The sequence below is a fragment of the Carassius gibelio genome, chromosome B3, assembly GCF_023724105.1.
Source record: "Carassius gibelio isolate Cgi1373 ecotype wild population from Czech Republic chromosome B3, carGib1.2-hapl.c, whole genome shotgun sequence".
Classification (NCBI taxonomy): Eukaryota; Metazoa; Chordata; class Actinopteri; order Cypriniformes; family Cyprinidae; genus Carassius; species Carassius gibelio.
Window position 1 is genome coordinate 39801294 of NC_068398.1, and position 20517 is coordinate 39821810.

Sequence of the window (20517 nt, forward strand, 5' to 3'; positions counted from 1 at the left end):
TTAACAAAATATATGGATTGGCAGAACACAATCTGCCAATCCATATATCCGCCTTCGGATGAGACGTTAAACCGAGGTCCTGACTCTCTGTGGTCATTAAAAATCCCAGGATGTCTTTCGGAAAGAGTAGAGGTGTGACCTCGGCATCCTGGCTAAATTCGCCCATTGGCCTCTGACCATCATGGCCTCCTAACAATCCCCATATCCGCTGATTGGCTTCATCACTCTGTCTCCTCTCCATCAGTAAGCTGGTGTGTGGTGGGCGTTCTGGTGCAATATGGCTGCCGTCGCATCATCCAGGTGGATGCTGCACACTGGTGGTGGATGAGGAGATACCCCCTGTCTATGTAAAGCACTTTGAGTGTCTAGAAAAGCGCTATATAAATGTAAAGAATTATTATTATTATTATTATTAAAAGCAAAAAAGGTGTCATTTTCAGATTTATCCACTCTGGGACCCGGTTAAAAAAAAAATGAATTCACTCTCCCAAAATGCTGGATCCGTCTGGACGAAACACATATACCATACAAAATATTTACATATACAACTAAATGTGTCTCCGCGTGTACGGGGCCTTACTGTGATTGTTTTTTGTATGACTGTGTGTAACAGATGACATAAAGGAACACTTCCCACGTACATTGCGGTGATGTGCTTTCTATCCAGGGTGAATCCTCTCATGTGTTTTCAGATTTCCTGAACGACTGAATCTCGTCACAGTGTGAACATTTATAAGGTTTCTCACCAGTGTGAATCCTCTCATGTGTTTTCAGACTTGATGACACACTGAATCTCTTGTCACAGTGTGAACACTTGTAAGGTTTCTCTCCAGTGTGGATCCTCTCATGTGTTTTCAGACATGTCGAATCACTGAATCTCTTGTCACAGTGTGAACACTTGTAAGGTTTCTCTCCAGTGTGGATCCTCTCATGTGTTTTCAGACGTGTCGAATCACTGAATCTCTTGTCACAGTGTGAACACTTGTAAGGTTTCTCTCCAGTGTGGATCCTCTCATGTGTTTTCAGACATGTCGAATCACTGAATCTCTTGTCACAGTGTGAACACTTGTAAGGTTTCTCTCCAGTGTGAATCATCTCATGTCTTTTCAGATTTCCTGTACGAATGAATCTCCAGTCACAGTGTGAACACTTGTAAGGTTTCTCTCCAGTGTGAATGCTCTCATGTCTTTTCAGACTCGATGTAACACTGAATCTCTTGTCACAGTGTGAACACTTGTAAGGTTTCTCTCCAGTGTGGGTCCGCTCATGTCTTTTCAGACTCAATGTAATACGGAATCTCTTGTCACAGTGTGAACACTTGTAAGGTTTCTCTCCAGTGTGGATCCTCTCATGTGTTTTCCGCTCTGCTGACTGAAAGAATCGCTTGTCACAGTGTGAACACTTGTAAGGTTTCTCTCCAGTATGGATCCTCTCATGTGTTTTCAGATGTGTTGAATCACTGAATCTCTTGTCACAATGTGAACACTTGTAAGGTTTCTCTCCAGTGTGGATCCTCTCATGTGTTTTCAGACGTGTCAAATTACTGAATCTCTTGTCACAGTGTGAACACTTGTAAGGTTTCTCTCCAGTGTGGATCCTCTCATGTGTTTTCAGCTCTGCTGACTGAATGAATCGCTTGTCACAGTGTGAACACTTGTAAGGTTTCTCTCCAGTGTGGATCCTCTCATGTGTTTTCAGACGTGTCGAATTACTGAATCTCTTGTCACAGTGTGAACACTTGTAAGGTTTCTCTCCAGTGTGGATCCTCTCATGTGTTTTCAGACGTGTCGAATCACTGAATCTCTTGTTACAGTGTGAACACTTGTAAGGTTTCTCTCCAGTGTGAATCCTCTCGTGTCTTTTCAGATTTGATAGATGACTGAATCTCCAGTCACAGTGTGAACACTTGTAAGGTTTCTCTCCAGTGTGAATCCTCTCGTGCAGTTTTAAACTGCTCACTGAACTAAAAGTCTTTTCACACCCAAAGCACATGTACTCTCTCACACCAGCATGTATTTTCTGATGTTCTTTCAAACTTTGTAGATGCAAAAAACTCTTACCACACAAATGACATGAATGTGGCTTCTTCTTTGCATGAACTTTCAAGTGTTTCTTCAGAAGTGAAGCCCATAAAAACATTTTACTGCATTGATCACATGCATGCTGCTTCTCTTGATTATTTGATTCTTCATTTTCCTCTTTTTCTTCAATGTACTCTGAAATAAAAGTAAAATTATTTATTTTTGGTATATTGTTAAAAGCTGAGAATACACAATTGACTTTTTTTGCTTCAGATTTAATGACTTTTACTAATTTAATAGGGAAACTGGGTAAACATTTTTAAGCATCACTTTATCACCGTCACAGCCCTAGTAAAATGTATATATTTTATATACACAATTATATGCAGTAGGTAGACAACCAGAATGGGTAATACCACCGCGGCATGCAAGTTCGCATGACCAAAATAAGAAATGTGCTGTGTAAATAAGTTCAGAAGGCACGTTTGCATACTGCTGTTAATGCACAATTACCATTTTAGATCTACAAACTTTACTGTACAAGATTTTTTTTCAAATTGAAAACATAAATCCAGGCTATCCGCTACCGTTTTCAAAGCACAATTCAAAACTGTGACATTTCATTCACTGACGCTCTACAGACGGCAGCGCTAAACCCGGAAATCCATGTATTTACTTGCTGGCAACCCGCCAAAATAAAAGGTGGCCAATTTTCAGTTTGTAAATTCTGAAAGTTTATATTAAAATAACAATAGCATTTTTTATAATAATAATAATATTTTATTTTTTAAGTTTATTATCAAATAATTGTATATTAATTGACAATAATTTGCAGGGTGTTATTGATTATGCCATTATGTCTATACATGAGCGCTCAAATGTCTGATTTCACATGATTTCACGAGCAGGTCAAACAAAAAAGCATATTATTAACTAGAATTAAAAGTTAGTGAACTAACTTTGATGTTGGCTTGGCCATCTTGGGGCAAAAGAGCCACAGTACTTGTGTGCCCAACATTCTTGAGCTGCCCAGCTGCAAAAAAATAATAATAATAATAATACCATAAAAAAATACACCTGCAACAGTCTTTTTCCATGGTCCCTTGCTGTTTTCTTTTTTAATAAAAAGCCTGGGCTATGATAACAGCTACGACAGGGTTGTCTAGCTGGATGTGAAATAAGTCATGCCTATTTTTCTCGTGTTTGCTATTTCACAGCCCTGTCACCATCGCGTTGTGGGCAACGACACACAAGATAACTGAAACAATGCATTTTAAATCAAGGTGATCATAAGGGGTCCAAGCACAATGGTTTGTATAGATGATGCAATTACAGAATGGACATGTATCTTTTAAAGTAAATTATTAGTCCTTTTGTGTGTACTATTATATGCACAACATGAAAATAGATAGCTATCATAGTGTCCCTTCTTCACTTTTTCAGTAATGTGTGATAACTTGATAAATATATTGGAAATACTATTAAAATATGATCAAATTTAATGGTACTTAGGAGATGATCGTTTTTGCATAATTACTATATTGGGTTTTATGAAAGTTTATAAAAAATTATGCATACAGATGTGCTTTTTGTTTTACTTGCCATCTTTTAAACCACATGCCTTGTTCTATTTCTTACAGTAGACACAGTGCATTGCTCTGTCTTGTAGCTGGGGTTAGAGGGGCCGCGGTGCAGGTTGTACAGTGGGCCCTGTTTAAAAATTTTTAATTTTGTACTGTATGTTCATTCTATTTATTTATTTGTGCTATTTACATAATGTTTACATTTTTTAAGTTTGTTTTTGTTAATTTAAAATAGCACTGCATAGTCTTCACTGTAAGATAAAATACACAATCAAACCAAAATGTATTCAGACACCTTCAACATTTCTCACATTATCACAGTTTATTTGCTGTAGTTTAGAAATTGGTAATAAAATATGACAATAACTCAGAACAAATTCATCTTGATAATTTCGGATAACTTTGATAAAAAGATATGTAATGGAATCAACCAAAACTTCAGACAACTGTCAGTATGACAATATTTACACAACTATCAATACTTTGTTGAACAGTTACCAAGCAAGCAATGCTTAATTTGGTTCAGTCTGTGGTGTGAAAAGGTTGCATTAGCAGTTAAAGAAAGAAACACTTAAGCAAAACATGGTCAGGTCCCTAATTATTATTATTTTTTTAATCAATTTCACTGGTAGCCTACAGTATAAAGAATTTTTGGGTATAATATTTCACAGATCACTATTTTGCCATTCTCACTTACATAAATGAACTAGTGGCCTGCACCCACTAGTAAAACAATTCTATCTGATTTTTGGATTGACTTTGGATAAATTCTTGTTAAAACTACAAAGTAATTCAATCAAGAGCAGTGAGTGATTTACTTTCATTTTCATACATTAAAGACTCTGACAGCAGAGCTAGTAAATTAGGCGCGGTCCCTTTAAGAGACAAACGCATCCATTATAATGATAAACATCCGATTTTTTTGCAACTCTTTACTTTCACTTAAGACATAACCACATACTTTATCAAACACACTTTCCAAGACGGGTATTTCGACATATTTTGTATGTATTTATTGTCGGTACAAAAGCAAGAAGACTTTGAGACGCGTCTCTGCTTGCTCCCTGAACACCAGAACACCGCGCTGCTGAATTGAGCTCTTTCGCTTTTCGCTCTTTTTTTCTGTTTATTTAAACTGCGTTTGTTCAGGTCCAGGAGGAAGTGAACGTCCTGAACGAGAGCTCGGTTCAGTTTTGCTGTCCCTCTCCGCGAGACGCACGGCTGTCTCTCGTGCACACGCGAGTCACCAACTGCTCAGTTCAGTTTCCCGCAGCGCTGGGCTGAAGCCAACTTGATGTGTTGAATGCTCGGAGCACGTTATAAAACGTATTCTTAAAATACACATTTCTGTTTTAATAAATGGTCATATTAAATCATAACATAACACATAAGTAGGTACAAAAATAATCAGTGTTGCATGCGAGCCTTTTGGTCTCAGTGTAGCTCCCTGCTTTACCATGTTATGCAACGCTGAGCAATCGCTGCGACGTTCAGCCTGACAGAGAAATCTCACAAGCACATATAAACACTCATTTTCATGTGTATAATATATTCTTCTAATTGTTTTGTGCCGTTTCGCTGCAGTGTTTTAATGTGAAAGGCTGTAAATGTGTACTTCAAGTGTTGAGGGAAATACATTGCGAGCTCACTGTGACTTTCAGCCTGATGATTCAGTTAGAAACCAGCTAAGACCAGCGTGACAGTGGCCAAAACTACTTTAAAACCATATAATATATTATTCTAATTGTTTTGTGCAGTTTCGCTGCCGTGTTTTAATGTGAAAGGCTGTAATGTGGACTTCAAGTGTTCAGAGAAATACATCGCGAGCTCGCTGTGACGTTCAGCCTGACAGAGAAAATCTCACAAGCACATATAAACACTCATTTTCATGTGTATAATATATTCTTCTAATTGTTTTGTGCCGTTTCGCTGCAGTGTTTTAATGTGAAAGGCTGTAAATGTGTACTTCAAGTGTTCCGAGAAATACATCGCGAGCTCACTGTGACGTTCAGCCTGATGATTCAGTTAGAAACCAGCTAAGACCAGCGTGAAAGTGGCCAAAACTACTGTAACAGAAATGAGTCGAACCAGACAAATTAAAGAGTCTATCAAAGCTGTATGCATTGAAACACGAGAGCTGAATTCCTCAGGAAGTCGTAAATCAGTTTGAGTGCCACAAGAACCAAGCAAGATGACCAACTTGTTCACACAACAGCTTTGAACATTAACACCACTAGAGCAATTATTTACAATTTCAATTCGACGAAGAGATTGTCAAATTATGTTGTTCATAATTGAAATGCAACGCTGGACATCACATGAAAACCCATGAGAGTACTGCACACTTACATGAGAGTTCCCCCCCCCCCCCCCACCTAGCAGAACCAGACTGAAATTCATAAGGGGGAAGGGCTTTAAACCTCTATCTTCACAGAAAAGTCCTTTGCCAGAGAATGCCAAAGAAACTGCTTTTGTACATATCTATGGACCAGAATGAACTCAAAAAGACTCATAAATGAATCAGTCCATCGCATCACTCTATATAAATTTATGTGTAACCCACACATTTGACTATCATGTTATAATCACTTATTGTGTATGTTTTTTAAATAACTATGGTATAGCTGAAGGGTACATAGTAGTGTTTGATATGTGTGTGATTGTATTTTCTTGCTTGATATTGTCCTGACAATCATTTATTTGTAAAATATATCATAATCGTGTTATAGGAATCATGTCGAAAATTAGACCCTGCCAGAGCAGGAACATTCGGACCACATGCTTGGTAAGATAAACAAATGATTTAGGATACCCCCGAGCCAAGACAATATCTGATTGGTCAAGACAATATTTGAGGCGTGGCCAACAGGCCTCTTTAAATACTTTGGACACCATGAAATCTTGCTTTTTAGTCTGCCTGTAGTCCCTAGCTATGCTGCTGCTATTAGTCATTTTAGCCTGCTCTTAGCTTTTAGCTTGTAGCTTTGCTACCTAGCTTTAGCCTCTAGCCATGCTGTTTAACCATCACTGTTCTGTGAGCGCGGTTCCAGCATACTTCAGCCTGCACACGCCTGCTGCTACTTAGTCACAATGAGAAGGAACACAACCTAGTCTCGTCAAACTTTATTTCTTTTCTTTTCCGTTTGAGAGTTTCGTGTTCTGAGTTAAGTTTTGTAACGTCGACCTCGTCTGCGCGTTTCAACTCCAACCAGCCACACAACTCTGCACCTTCAGCCAACGCCCAACAACCACGGGCCTCCTAAGACGTCACTTCAGCGACTGAACTTCCAGCCAATCAACGACCTCGGGATAGCCCTTTCACCGAGGCTCCTTCTTACACAGGAGACGCAAGTAACATTACCTCCAGACTGTGACCTTTGCTGGTGTATCTAATATAATTTTAACCTCACTGAGGAACTCAATGCGAGGGCTAATTACGTGATTGATGGTTGTTCATGTCTATGCAATTTAACGTATTGCTGTGAACTTGGGATTCCATATTTCCATTCTCTTAAACTCATCTTTCCCTAACTTTCCATCTTCCTGCAACTTGTGTGAATGTGTGTGTGCATGCGTTTATGTGTTAGATTAGTTTATATGTCTTAGATTTATCTAATAAAGCCTTATTCATATTGAAAAGAGAAGTATCTTGTGTTTTGTGCTTACAAGTTAATGTCTTAAACTGCCGATCTTGTTACTGTGCTAATTGATAGTGTTTCACTATAGTTTGGATATTAGTATCCAGCGCAGATTTGATGTTAAACGGCTCGTTCACTGACCAGCCGTGAAACAGTGATTCTGTTCAAATTCCCTTTAAAATCTTAAATGACTCCCTTTGAGCTAAATTGACCTGTTTCCCTTACACTACTTTAAAACCATATAATATATTATTCTAATTGTTTTGTGCCGTTTCGCTCCAGTGTTTTAACGTGAAAGGCTGTAAATGTGTACTTCAAGTGTTCAAAGAAATACATCGCGAGCTTGCTGTGACGTTCAGCCTGACAGAGAAAATCTCACAAGCACATATAAACACTCATTTTCATGTGTATAATATATTCTTCTAATTGTATTGTGCCGTTTCGCTGCAGTGTTTTAATGTGAAAGGCTGTAAATTATCTGTGGACTTCAAGTGTTCAGAGAAATACATCGCCAGCTCGCGAGCAGTTGGCTGCCGCGAATATATCATGTTATTACTTTAAACAGTTCAGAAACATCTGAATTTAGCTCTTGGTGTGTTCTAACATGTGGATTGCGTGCAATCGCGTTTTTAAAAGGTCTTAAATAAGAATGAATTCGCTTGTTGTCGGCTCCGTGTAGACAGCCTGAGCTGAGCAGCAGCGATTCTTCTCTCGTCTGACTGCTCTCCTCCCCTAAATCTCATTGCAACTGTAGGGGCGCAATTTTTCTCAGACAATGTAAGTCTATGGGTAATGAATTTTTACATTTAAAAAAAAAAAAAAAAAAACTTTAAGTCTGATCACTCTGAAAAGATATAGCACACACCACCCCTCTATCCCGCAGGTGTCTGCCGAGTTTGGGGCTTGTGGCTTTAAAGCCCTAGGAGGAGTAGCGTTTAGAATTTTTTCCCCAGAAGAATAATAATAAAGAAAAAGAAAATAAAGATAAAAATAAGTTTAAATAGCATAACAGTATGTTGGCTTGTTGCCAAGCCAACATAATAAATAAAATAAAAATAAAAATAAGTTTAAATAGCATAACAGTATGTTGGCTTGTTGCCAAGCCAACATAACTATGACTGGACTGTCACACCCATACTGTTATAATGAGAACACCATTATAATAAAACGCTGTGTATTTTTAGAGTTTAGCTGCCGTGTTTCTGCACATTGTTTTGTGAAGAACGCATCCACAAAAGGAGTTCACATTCAGAGCCGCACAGACACGTTCATTTGCATTTGGGCTCTTTTTGCAGATAGCAAGCATATTAGTCCTAATATTAACATTATGTAGTATAAATAAAGCGTATTCTACATTCAATTATGAGTTTAATCCCATTGATCAAAAACCTGCTATCAAATGTTCACTCTACTGGTCATCTTCAGTGTGCGCAGCTCAAAACAGAAAAACAAAACATTAATAACTACTGTCATATAGGCTAACTTTATAACGAGAGCACTATTGTAAAAAATGTGTATTGTTAGGGTTTCGATGACATTTAATTTTAACTATTTGAATCAAAACATAAATACATTATTTACCCCGTTTGTATTTTGCGAAGCATTAGTTACACATTTTCCCTGTGTATTAACATCACTAATTATGGCTGTAGAATGTCTGACTTGATCAGTCGATCTTGATCATATATATATATATTAGGGGTGTAACGGTTCACAAAATTCACGGTTCGGTTCGATACGATTCACTGGTGTCACGGTTCGGTTCGGTACGTTTTAGATACAGCAAAATGAAAAAATTGCCAGATAAATTTCCTTGATTTTTAAAAAATGTTTTCTTAAAACTAACAAACTATTTATTTTATTTTTACATTGAACAATGATGGAGCTATTCTTTAGCCATCTTCTATGGTGTTTTCTTAGCAGCATACTGTATAAAACAAAAACAGCTCCTTATATAAAAAAAAATTAAAATGTTATATTGTTGTAGTAGTTATGAACAAATGCAAAGATGTAACTTTTTATATGGAGCTCTATAACTCTTTATATTGAGTGTGTTTTGACTCAATTGGTTTTCTATAAGGCTTATGTTTTTTGGAACAAAGCAGGAATCACGGTCTGGCTGAAATGGGCTCGTGAAGGAATATTGTAACGGGGCTCAATTACGCATGTTCTTAAAACCTGTGTTTTCCTTTACAGATTAATGCGCTCGCTCACTCAGTACGCGCTGAAGGCTCATTTCAAAATGGCTAAAGGGTCTTTCACACAGGACGCGGTATGTGTGGCGCTGGACCCTGGGCTCAGCATTGCCCTTCAGATACAATGCGATTTGCGCTGCACTATGCCAAGAGCAAAGTAGGTGGAGTTTTCAAAACTGCCCGTGCATACGTTCTATTTATAACAGTTCTTCTATCGAATAACGTGCGGGCCTGTTAATTGTATCGTACTGCTCAGGAAATTCCGACACAGTACAGTACTAGTCCATTTTGATTTCCGTGCTTGTTTGGATGCCCCGATTGATTGGTAAAGTGCACCCAAACCCCAGACCTGTTGGTTATTGGAGGATCTTCTATTTCTGGTCTGTTAAATGCATTGGCCACCGCGTACCGTGCATGAACTGCTCGCTCAGTCAGCGCGTACTGAGTGAGCGAGCGCCTGACTGAGTAGCCTAACATAAACATATAAGTTGGTGTATTTTTTTCTCCTTCGGGGGTGTCAGGGGCATTGCCTGTTATGTCGTTTGAGTTATTGGGCTACCTTGTTGAACGCATATCATTATATTTCACAATTTTTTATTTATTTTCCAAATATAATTAATTAGTCCAACGAACCGTTCTTTATATACATATCTATATATAGATCTATATATCTATATATATATATATATATATATATATATAGATATATATATATATATATATATATATATATATATATATATATATCGTCACGATCATGGAGTGACCATAAACTCCAATAGAGGGCACTCCACTCAGGAAATGACGACGGTTTCACTCCTAAAAGGATTCAACAGGAATCTACGCATTATACATGACCGGGACACTTTACTTTTACAGACCAGACACTTTACAGACCTGACATCTTGGCAAATTTAAAAGTGCTGGCAAATGCTAAACGTAAATACAGTAAGATTGTTATTCATGCCGCGCTAATGATGTTCGTCTTCGCCAGTCGGAGATCACTAAAAATAACTTTAAAGAGGTGTGTGAACTTGCAAGCACGATATCAGACACTGTAATATGCTCTGGTCCCCTCCCTGCTTACCGTGGTGATGAGATGCATAGCAGATTGTCATCACTCAATGGCTGGATGTCTAAGTGGTGCCCACAGCATAACATAGGTTTCATAGACAATTGGACGAGCTTGGTGATTTTACATCCGAGTTAGTTCTGGCTGCAGATAAAGTTTTAATAGTTGGTGATTTTAATATCCATGTCGATAATGAAAAAGATGCATTGGGTTCAGCATTTATAGACATTCTGAACTCTATTGGTGTTAGACAACATGTTTCAGGACCTACTCATTGTCGAAATCATACTCTAGATTTAATACTGTCACATGGAATTGATGTTGATAGTGTTGAAATTATTCAGCCAAGTGATGATATCTCAGATCATTATTTAGTTCTGTGCAAACTTCATATAGCCAAAATTGTAAATTCTACTTCTTGTTACAAGTATCGAAGAACCATGACTTCTACCACAAAAGACTGCTTTTTAAGTTATCTTCCTCATGTATCCAAATTCCTTAGCATATCCAAAACCTCAGAACAACTTGATGATGTTACAGAAACTATGGACTCTCTCTTTTCTAGCACTTTAAATACAGTTGCTCCTTTACGCTTAAGGAAGGTTAAGGAAAACAGTTTGACACCATGGTATAATGAGCATACTCGCACCCTAAAGAGAGCAGCCCGAAAAATGGAGCGCAGCTGGAGGAAAGCAAAACTAGAGGTATTTCGTATTGCATGGTGGGAAAGTAACATATCCTACAGAAATGTATTAAAAACTACTAGATCTGATTACTTTTCTTCTCTTTTAGAAGAAAACAAACATAACCCCAGATATTTATTCAATACAGTGGCTAAATTAACGAAAAATAAAGCCTCAGGTGTTGACATTTCCCAACACCACAGCAGTAATGACTTTATGAACTACTTTACTTCTAAAATCGATACTATTAGAGATAAAATTGCAACCATTCAGCTGTCAGCTACATTATCACATCAGACAGTCCACTATAGACCCCCTGAGGAACAGTTCCACTCATTTACTATAGGAGAGGAAGAATTGTATAAACTTGTTAAATTCATCTAAACCAACAACATGTATGTTAGACCCTATAACATCTAAGCTCCTAAAAGAGGTGGTCATAGGTCCTCCAGAGGAAGTCATAGGTCCTCTTTTGACTATTATTAATTCCTCATTGTCATTAGGATATGTCCCCAAAACTTTCAAACTGGCTGTTATTAAGCCTCTCATCAAAAAACCACAACTTGACCCCAAATAACTAGTTAATTATGGACCTCGAATCTCCCTTTTCTGTTCAAGATACTAGAAAAGGTGGTATCCTCACAATTATATTCCTTCTTAGAGAAAAATGGTATATGTGAGGATTTCCAGTCAGGATTTAGACCGTATCATAGTACTGAGACTGCTATCCTTCGAGTTACAAATGGTCTGCTCTTATCATCTGATCGTGGGTGTTTCTCTCTATTAGTTTTATTGGATCTTAGTGCTGCGTTTGACACAATTGACCACAGCATTTGTAGTGTATTTTTGTCTGCCATGCATCTGAGGAATCACGCAGTCTCTGGGTTTTGCTTCCAGAAGATAGACTTTATTTCAAAGAGAAGCAAAGCCGAGATCCTCTGTGAGAAGATCTCCCGAATGCTATGTAGCATCTCATTATATACCCTATACAGGGCGTTTCCAAAAAGTCAGACTTTTCCTTATGCTTGCAATTTTGATACCTCCCTAGGGAGAAGCTATGGTAAAGAAAAGAGGCCCATTGCATGTTTTTTCAGATGTTTCCTGAGACTTGCTTTGGTAAAGAAAAGAGTTTCCTATCTGTGGTGGTCAGGATGTTTTTTGCAGACATAGGCACATTCCTTTCACACAAAGGCTATATGATTATAATGGAATAAGACACGTATGCATATATGTGACTAGATTCATCCTGATCACACTTAATAGAGCAAAATCCCACCAATAAAAATCTTCCACATTCTCCCCTTTGAGACTTAGTAAGTCTCACATTTGATTATTCTTATCCAGAGTGCTACTCCATAATCCAGTCATATTAGTTACACTACCTAATGACTAAATAAGTCACATTTTATTATCACCAGTGACTAGTTTATGAAATTCCACTCTGAGGGATTACTGGACCAAACATCTCTCTCCTAATTTGACAAGGAGTGAGTAAAAGATCCAGTCTCCCTAACCCCTCTTTTAATAGAAAACATTGTTAAAAGCATGAATTTGCAACTGGTTCAGCATTTGCCTGGTTCTCATAGTTATGTATAAAAGGCATAAAAATACATACATCACATCACACATTGAATATCACAAGATTATAAGAGTTGACCTTCAGCTTAGATACCTTATGTATCAATTTCCCATTATCTTGACATCTTTTAATTTAATTTGCTTAGCTGTGGCTTTGACTAGTGACCTCAATATAGGAAGTATACAGTAAAATAGTAAATCTCCTGTCAATAATGCAATTCCTAAAAACTTTCCCAATTTAGTTATAAACTATGGTCCTATTTTATTATCTTTTCCAACATTTTCTTTTTCGACCATTCTTAGCCTTTTCAATTTGATCAATTCTTCATTAAATGCTCCCTTTTTGAGCAGTATTATTTGGTATATAAATACAGCATTGTCCCCCAAACATAACACATACTTTTCCTTCTTCAGTTTACAAATCTTGAGCTTTTCTATTTTGCTCCTTTCATTCTATTCTCCCTTCAAATCTTCCTACATCTATATTTCCCTTCTAATAACCTCCAAATTCTTCATCTGTCGTTTCTTGACATTATCTTTCTACTTTTTCTTTCATTTTCTTGGCTCACATCTGCTCCCAAGTATTTCGATCTCAGTAGCAGTCCCATCACTCTCTCATTCCTTCTTCACCAGGGAGACTCTTTGCGAGTCGTTGCTATGGTCTTTCTGCCTACACTATCCAGATTAAAATCAGGCCTTTTCTAAAAGACCTTTCAGTAAACCAAATATGTGTATGCAGTTTTCTTCTGGAAACAAAACCCCCCATTTTTATTTATTTAATTAGTTCTAAATTTGGTAGAGCAGATTTTAAGTGACCTTACCGCTCAGAACTGACCCGTCAACAACACACACTAATTATATAAGCAAAAATGCTTACCTTATTCTATGGTGGCCACCACTGTGTGTGTGTGTGTTGCTCATCAGTCAGCTCAAAAGCAGTCGTCCACTCTGCTCCTTTCCAGTCCCATCTGGGGTGCCAAATGTAGTGTATTTTTGTCTGCCATGCATCTGAGGAATCACGCAGTCTCTGGGTTTTGTTTCCAGAAGATAGACTTTATTTCAAAGAGAAGCAAAGCCGAGATCCTCTGTTTGAAGATCTCCCGAATGCTATGTAGCATCTCATTATATACCCTATACAGGGCGTTTCCAAAAAGTCAGACTTTTCCTTATGCTTGCAATTTTGATACCTCCCTAGGGAGAAGCTATGGTAAAGAAAAGAGGCCCATTGCATGTTTTTTTCAGATGTTTCCTGAGACTTGCTATGGTAAAGAAAAGAGTTTCCTATCTGTGGTGGTCAGGATGTTTTTTGCAGACATAGGCACATTCCTTTCACACAAAGGCTATATGATTATAATGGAATAAGACACGTATGCATATATGTGACTAGATTCATCCTGATCACACTTAATAGAGCAAAATCCCACCAATAAAAATCTTCCACACATTCTTTTGCATAGACTTGAACACTTTGTTGGCATCAGTGGAAGTGCATTAGCATGGTTTAAATCGTACTTATATGACCGCTAGGGGTGTGCCGGTTTCAGAATTGGTGATGACGGTTATAACGTGAGTCATAAAAACTCATTATCCGCGGCAAAGTTTTTTTTAGCAAATTTCAAAGCCTCACCCGCCCGCCATCCGCTGATTGTTTTGCGGTCTATGGATGCAATGCTTTGCTGATGCGAGCCGCAAAAAAAAAAAAAAAAAAAAAGGCCATTGTCTGTTCTAAAAAGGATGCAGCAAAGATATTTAATGCTAATGTATGAGGCATAGGCCTACGCTGAGTTTCATTTATGATGAGATGCGCTCTAGTTCACAGTGTAGTGCAAGTGAACGCGGTTCGCTGGTGCTTCCATTTCACGGTTATCATTGTCTGCTATATTTGCTTTTTATTTATTAAAATACTTGCAATTGGTTTATGAAACATTTTATTAAAATTAAGATAAAACTTGTTCAAAACGAAATTCGTTTTTAAGAAAGGTTTTCTACAAAGCAAAATTTAATTAAGTGGTAAAAACCATGTCTCCCGATATATTGCGCATCTTATGATCCGATCTAAAAAATGAAAATAATTTTTGATGAAAAAATGTTTGTAAAAAATATTTTAATGACACGGTTTTGGCGGTTATAGAGTTCGAATGACGGTGTTCAACTATAACCGCCGGTCTCACGGTTATATACTAACCGTCACACCCCTAATGACCGCCATCAGTTCGTAGCAGTGAATGAAGATGTATCATATCGATCACAAGTGCAGGTCCTTTTCCTGTTTGGCGCCTAAACTCTGGAATAACCTACCTAACATTGTTCGGGAGGCAGACACACTCTTGCAGTTTAAATCTAGATTAAAGACCCATCTCTTTAACCTGGCTTACACATAACATACTAATATGCTTTTAATATCCAAATCCGTAAAAGGATTTTTAGGCTGCATTAATTAGGTATTAGGTAATATTTGTCTGTTTCTCTCTTGTTCCGAGGTCACCGTGGCCACCAGACCCAGTATGTATCCAGACCAGATGGTGGATCGGCACCTAGAAAGGACCTCTACAGCCCTGAAAGACAGCGGAGACCAGGACCACTAGAGCCCCAGATACAGATCCCCTGTAAAGACCTTGTCTCAGAGGAGCACCAGGAAAAGACCACAGGAAACAGATGATTCTTCTGCACAATCTGACTTTGCTGCTGCCTGGAATTAAACTGCTGGTTTCGTCTGGTCAGAGGAGAACTGGTTCCCCAACTGAGCCTGGTTTCTCCCAAGGTTTTTTTCTCCATTCTGTCACCGATGGAGTTTCGGTTCCTTGCCGCTGTCGCCTCTGGCTTCCTTAGTTGGGGTCACTTCATCTACAGCAGGGTTTCCCATACATTCATTAATTTGTGGCGGCCCGCCACAATATCAACGCTGACCGCCACGGATTGATTCAGATTTTTTAAATATTTAATATGGGTAAAATTGTATTTTATTGTAGATCTGCGCGCTGCTTGCTCCCTCACTCTCACAAACTGACAACGGAGGCACGCGCGACTAGCCCCTCCTCTTCGAACACGATCTTAATCAAAACATGAGCATGTGTTAGTTAGAGGACAGATCACCGATGCTTAATGCTTATTCCCCCAGCGAAGATTCCAGAATCAATCCGGAGTTGAATGGTTAGTAATGAACACTGTTGCTCAACATAACTCTGAGAAGTCTATGTTAAGCGCTGTTGCGTTTCCATTACAGATTCGCGCAAAACCTTTTTTTTTTTTTTTTAAATATCGATAAACAAAACGAAATTACGGCGTTTCCATTAACCGATGTTATGCGACTAAAACGTCATTTTTTTCCTCTCGCGATCAGTCATTCCATAAATCATGGCAACGGATATCACAGCAACCATGCTAGACATTATATTATTATTATCTCCAGGTTCAGGTTTGTGTGTGTGTGTGTGTGTCCACCTCCAGGTCCAGTTTTGTGTGTGTGTGAGCCTGTGTGTGTCTGAGTCTGTGTGTGAGTGAGTCTTTTTGAATGTTTGAGTGTGTGAGCCTGTGTTTGAGTGTGTCAGTAAGTTTGTGAGTTTGAGTGTGTGTGTGTGTGTGTGTGTCCATCTTCAGGGCCAGGTTTGTGTGTGTGTGTGTGTGTGAGCAAAATTTGCAACAAGAAGTCTGTGGAGCAGTCATAGCATAGAAAGTGTAGCAATGGCATAGCAATGTAGGGATAGTTAAAGGGATAGTTCCCCCAAAAATGAAAATTCTACCTCAAGTTGTTCCAAACCTGTATGAGTTTCTTTGTTCTGCTGAACACAAAGGAAGATATTTGAAAAAATGTTTGTAACCAAACAGATCTCGGTCCCCATTGACTACCATGTTATATATTCTTTCCTACTATGGAAGTCAATGGGGACCGAGGTCTGTTTGATTCTGTCATTCTTCCAAATATCTCCAAATATAACCAAATTATCCCTTTAAGGTCCATCTGACACTAAGTGTTGGCAATGGAAATGTGTACTTGTCACTTAAAATATATGATATGTATATATATATATATATATACATATATATATTTAACTTAACCCCCCGCCCCCGGTCCCCAAACACCACACCACCGCAAATAGAATCTAATTCTGTGGGAAACACTGTACAGCGATATCGTTGACTTGATTGCAAATAAATGCACAGACACTATTTAACTGAACAGAGATGACATCACTGAATTCAATGATGACCTGCCATAAAATGTCATTTTGCATTATTGAGACACTGATTTCCTAATGAAATGTTGCTCAGTTGCTTTGACGCAATGTATTTTGTTTAAAGCGCTATATAAATAAAGGTGACTTTGACTTAATCTAATTAATTATACATACTTTATACAGTACACACTACTATCCAAAAGTCATAGTCTTAGGCCGTCTGTTGTCAGACTGCATGTGCATTCAACAATCTTACTAGATTATTATTAAAATGAATGGCAAAATAAATGTTTGGAAATGTAAACTGATATTTCCTACTGACATACTACAACAAAAGATATAAATAACTGGCTTAAAACCCTTTTTTGGGGTGAAAATACTAATGTGCCTAAGACTGTAGGCTACTTTACAAATGACATTGTTGCTACTTTATAAAGAATAAGCATACAGTCATTCACTGAACTGATTACAGTGACAGACAGCACTCATTTTAACTAATTTAGGGGTGTTTTATACAGTTGGTGCAGTGCTCGTGTAGTGGTTTTCGACGGCGGTAAAGTTAGTTAGTGACATTAGACATTCATTTATTTATTTTTTGCCAATAGAAGTCTTTAGGGCTGTTATGTTTTGAGCCCAAACTAACTCGGATAGTCATAAATCCATGCCCTTTACGTTGCACAAGGCTTAATTTCTAGGGGGAAAATTAACAATGAACCATTTAAATTAAATAAACGATTTAACTACGTGACATTATAATGTAAAACCAATACTAAAATATTCAGAAAAACATCCGTTATTGCACAAAGTTCAGTTTTTTTTTAATTACTGTTTTATGGGTTTTAAAATAATTTTACAACTTTTAATGTATGCAATAATATAAATACATTAAAGGACAACATCGTTTGATCAAACCAACTGTAAAATATACAGAATATTATTCAATATAATGCACAAGGCATTGTTTTTCAGATGATGCCTTTGTTGTTTTTATATACATTATTGAATCAACTGTTTTATATAATATCCTCACTTCAATTAAACTGACACAGTTTGAGATAAAGGTATCAAACCAACTGTATTATATTTTTTATAATGCACAAGACATGGTTTTTTAGATTATACTTTTGTTTGTATATTATTTATATTTTATTAAAGGATACTACAAGAACTTTAATTTATCCCCCTTTATTCATACTGCACAAAAAGTGGTTCAATAACATTGAATGGTACAAAATAGTCAAAGGAACTTTATATGAAAGACATAAAGGAGGAACTTCGCCTATTAAGAAAAACCCATGGGTAAGTCTTGAGTGCCGCAGTCTACACCTAGACTTTATATAAAAACAGCCACAAATGCCTCCACAGAAATTCTCCAGGGCCCCAAATAAGCACCCGATAAGTAAAAAAAAATATTTAAGCCTTATGTAACGTTATCACAAACAGTCATTAAAGATGAATGAAGAACAAAAAAATAATTTAAAAAAGTAAAATAAATACGAATAAACACCAACCTCCTTGTTCCTCTTTTTTTATTCTGCATGTTTCTGGTTCCTCTTGTTTTATTCTCCAGGTTTCTGGTTCCTCATGTGTTAATCTCCAGGTTTCTGGTTCCTCTTGTTTTATTCTCCAGGTTTCTGGTTCCTCTTGTTTTATTCTGCAAGTTTCTGGTTCCTCTTGTTTTATTCTCCAGGTTTCTGGTTCACTCGTGTTCTCTTCTGTTTCTTCTTTAATAAACATAATTTTCACAGCAGCAGATCTAAGTTCAGCTGATACTCTTCCAGATATTCCTGCTCGCTTCAAAACTCACGAATGTGAGGATATTACAGGTATTTACTGAACTGATTCAAAATCTGTATTTTCTCTCTATAGAAACTTGTCTAACTGTTTGTATGAAGGCAGCACACCGACATAACAACAACAGAGAGCGCGGTGAAACTTAACTTCTTCCTCTGAGGTTTAATGATGTTTGTCAAACAAACGTTTGTGTTTAGCGCCTCCCGCTGGACTGGAGCGAAGCGACGAGAGGAAGAAAGACCAGAACGGTGGAGAAGTGTTTTTTTTTTTTTTTTTTTTTTTTATTGCAACAACATTACAACCAAACAAGGTAGTACATTAACACATTTCCAAAAATATCCACAATTATTCAGACTTGGTTGGGCATAACCAAACTTATAACAACAAACACACTTAAAAAAAAAAACAAGAAAACAATACTACAAAATGGGCTTTTAAATTAAATTAAATAATTCCAACATAGAGGACAGCTTAAGGGCTTTTTTATTCAGAGTTCCGTTTCTCCCAAGACGGTAGGCGGAGATTATTATGCAAAGTGTTCCTAGTGACGTACATAGAGATGGGTAAAAGATTTGAAATCTATAACGACTCGTTTCAGCGATTCAGAGTCGACTCCTTACTTTAGAAGCCAATAACTTTATAAATCGTGTACTTTTTGGTTTAATTACTTTGCACATTGTTTACACTGATGGACAACTACATCATACACTGTAATACAGGTAATTTTTGATTTCCCATCTGTGTGGCTCTTTAATCATTGTTTTACCTTATAGGTTAAGTATAAAATACCTTTCATAATTCAACTGCCTGTTTGCACTACAAATTAGCCTGTCGTTTTGGCATTGTTTTGCAATAATGAATGAGTAGTTTGGCGGTTCAAAAAACAATTTAGCCTACTCTGCAGGCCTACGACACACAATGCCCAGTGCACCCTTTTGTTACTGATATTTATGTTGGCACAACAGTGATTGTTCTCTGATAACTATTTCAGTGAAGTGGGAGAATTTAACAGACAAATTGCCAAACAATTGAGGAAAGAAGGGAGAGCATTCAATTGGTGGGTATTGCTTTTATATATATCCCAGACAGCACACGTACGTCTGGCCGACGTCGGCCCAAGTGCCAAACATCGGCCACATTACCTCTAACATCTAATAAGTGTCGGCCAAGCGTAAGCAGATATAATTCAGTCAATGCTCTGTTTTCGCAGCTCATCAAACGTCGGCTCTGAGTCGGCTCCCTACCGCTGGCCGATGAAGTGCTCATCTCTGCTCGTGCTCAGAGAGAATCCCAGCGACAATTGGTTGACAGGTAAGTTTTCGCTTGAGGTAATAAATAAATCAATAAATATGGAAAAATACTACCTAAGTGCATATCATGTATAACCTTAATGTATGTAACTTCTGTTTATATTGTGTCGGTCGGTCAGTATAGAATACTCTCTTATTTCAAAGGTGGAATCGTCAAATATGGCTTTTAGAAGATCATAGATGTAGTTATTTGTAATTTATCAGGATAAAACTATACAGTATTCACTTTCAACTTCAACTGTAACGTTATGCTGTGTTCACACCAAACGCGAATAGAGCGTCTGGCGCGAATGATTTCAATGTTAAGTCAATGCAAAGGCGCGTTTACGCGCGTCTGGAGGTCTCGCGGCGCGAATGGGGCGTTAAGCGCGGCGCGGAAGACGCGAATTCGCCTCATTCGCGCGTCTAGTTCGCGCGAATGACGCAAATTGACGCGCGAATAGGGTGTTTCGCGCGAAACACGCGTTA

General features: G+C 37.8%; 2 protein-coding genes across 4 annotated transcripts in view; one reads left to right on the forward strand and one right to left on the reverse strand.

Moving 5' to 3' along the window:
- The window catches only part of LOC127953363 (zinc finger protein 271-like), a 280227-nt gene that overhangs the window by 56330 nt on the left and 203380 nt on the right, over positions 1–20517 (forward strand). The gene's annotated exons all lie outside the window — the stretch shown is intronic.
- LOC127953375 (zinc finger protein 271-like) lies at positions 217–18929 on the reverse strand. Its single transcript, XM_052552603.1, has 2 exons — positions 18457–18929; positions 217–2216 (listed from the first exon to the last, which is right to left on the reverse strand). The coding sequence occupies exons 1-2, from the start codon at positions 18680–18682 to the stop codon at positions 679–681; spliced, it is 1764 nt and encodes a 587-aa protein (XP_052408563.1). The 5' UTR covers positions 18683–18929; the 3' UTR covers positions 217–678.

Excerpts from the sequence above, each read along its gene's own strand:
- LOC127953375 (XM_052552603.1), bottom strand. The coding sequence starts at position 18,682 with ATGTTTATTAAAGAAGAAACAGAAGAGAACACGAGTGAACCAGAAACC. Across the intron at positions 2,217-18,456 it reads AAAAAAAGAGGAACAAGGAG|AGTACATTGAAGAAAAAGAG; the intron begins GTTGGTGTTTAT and ends CTTTTATTTCAG.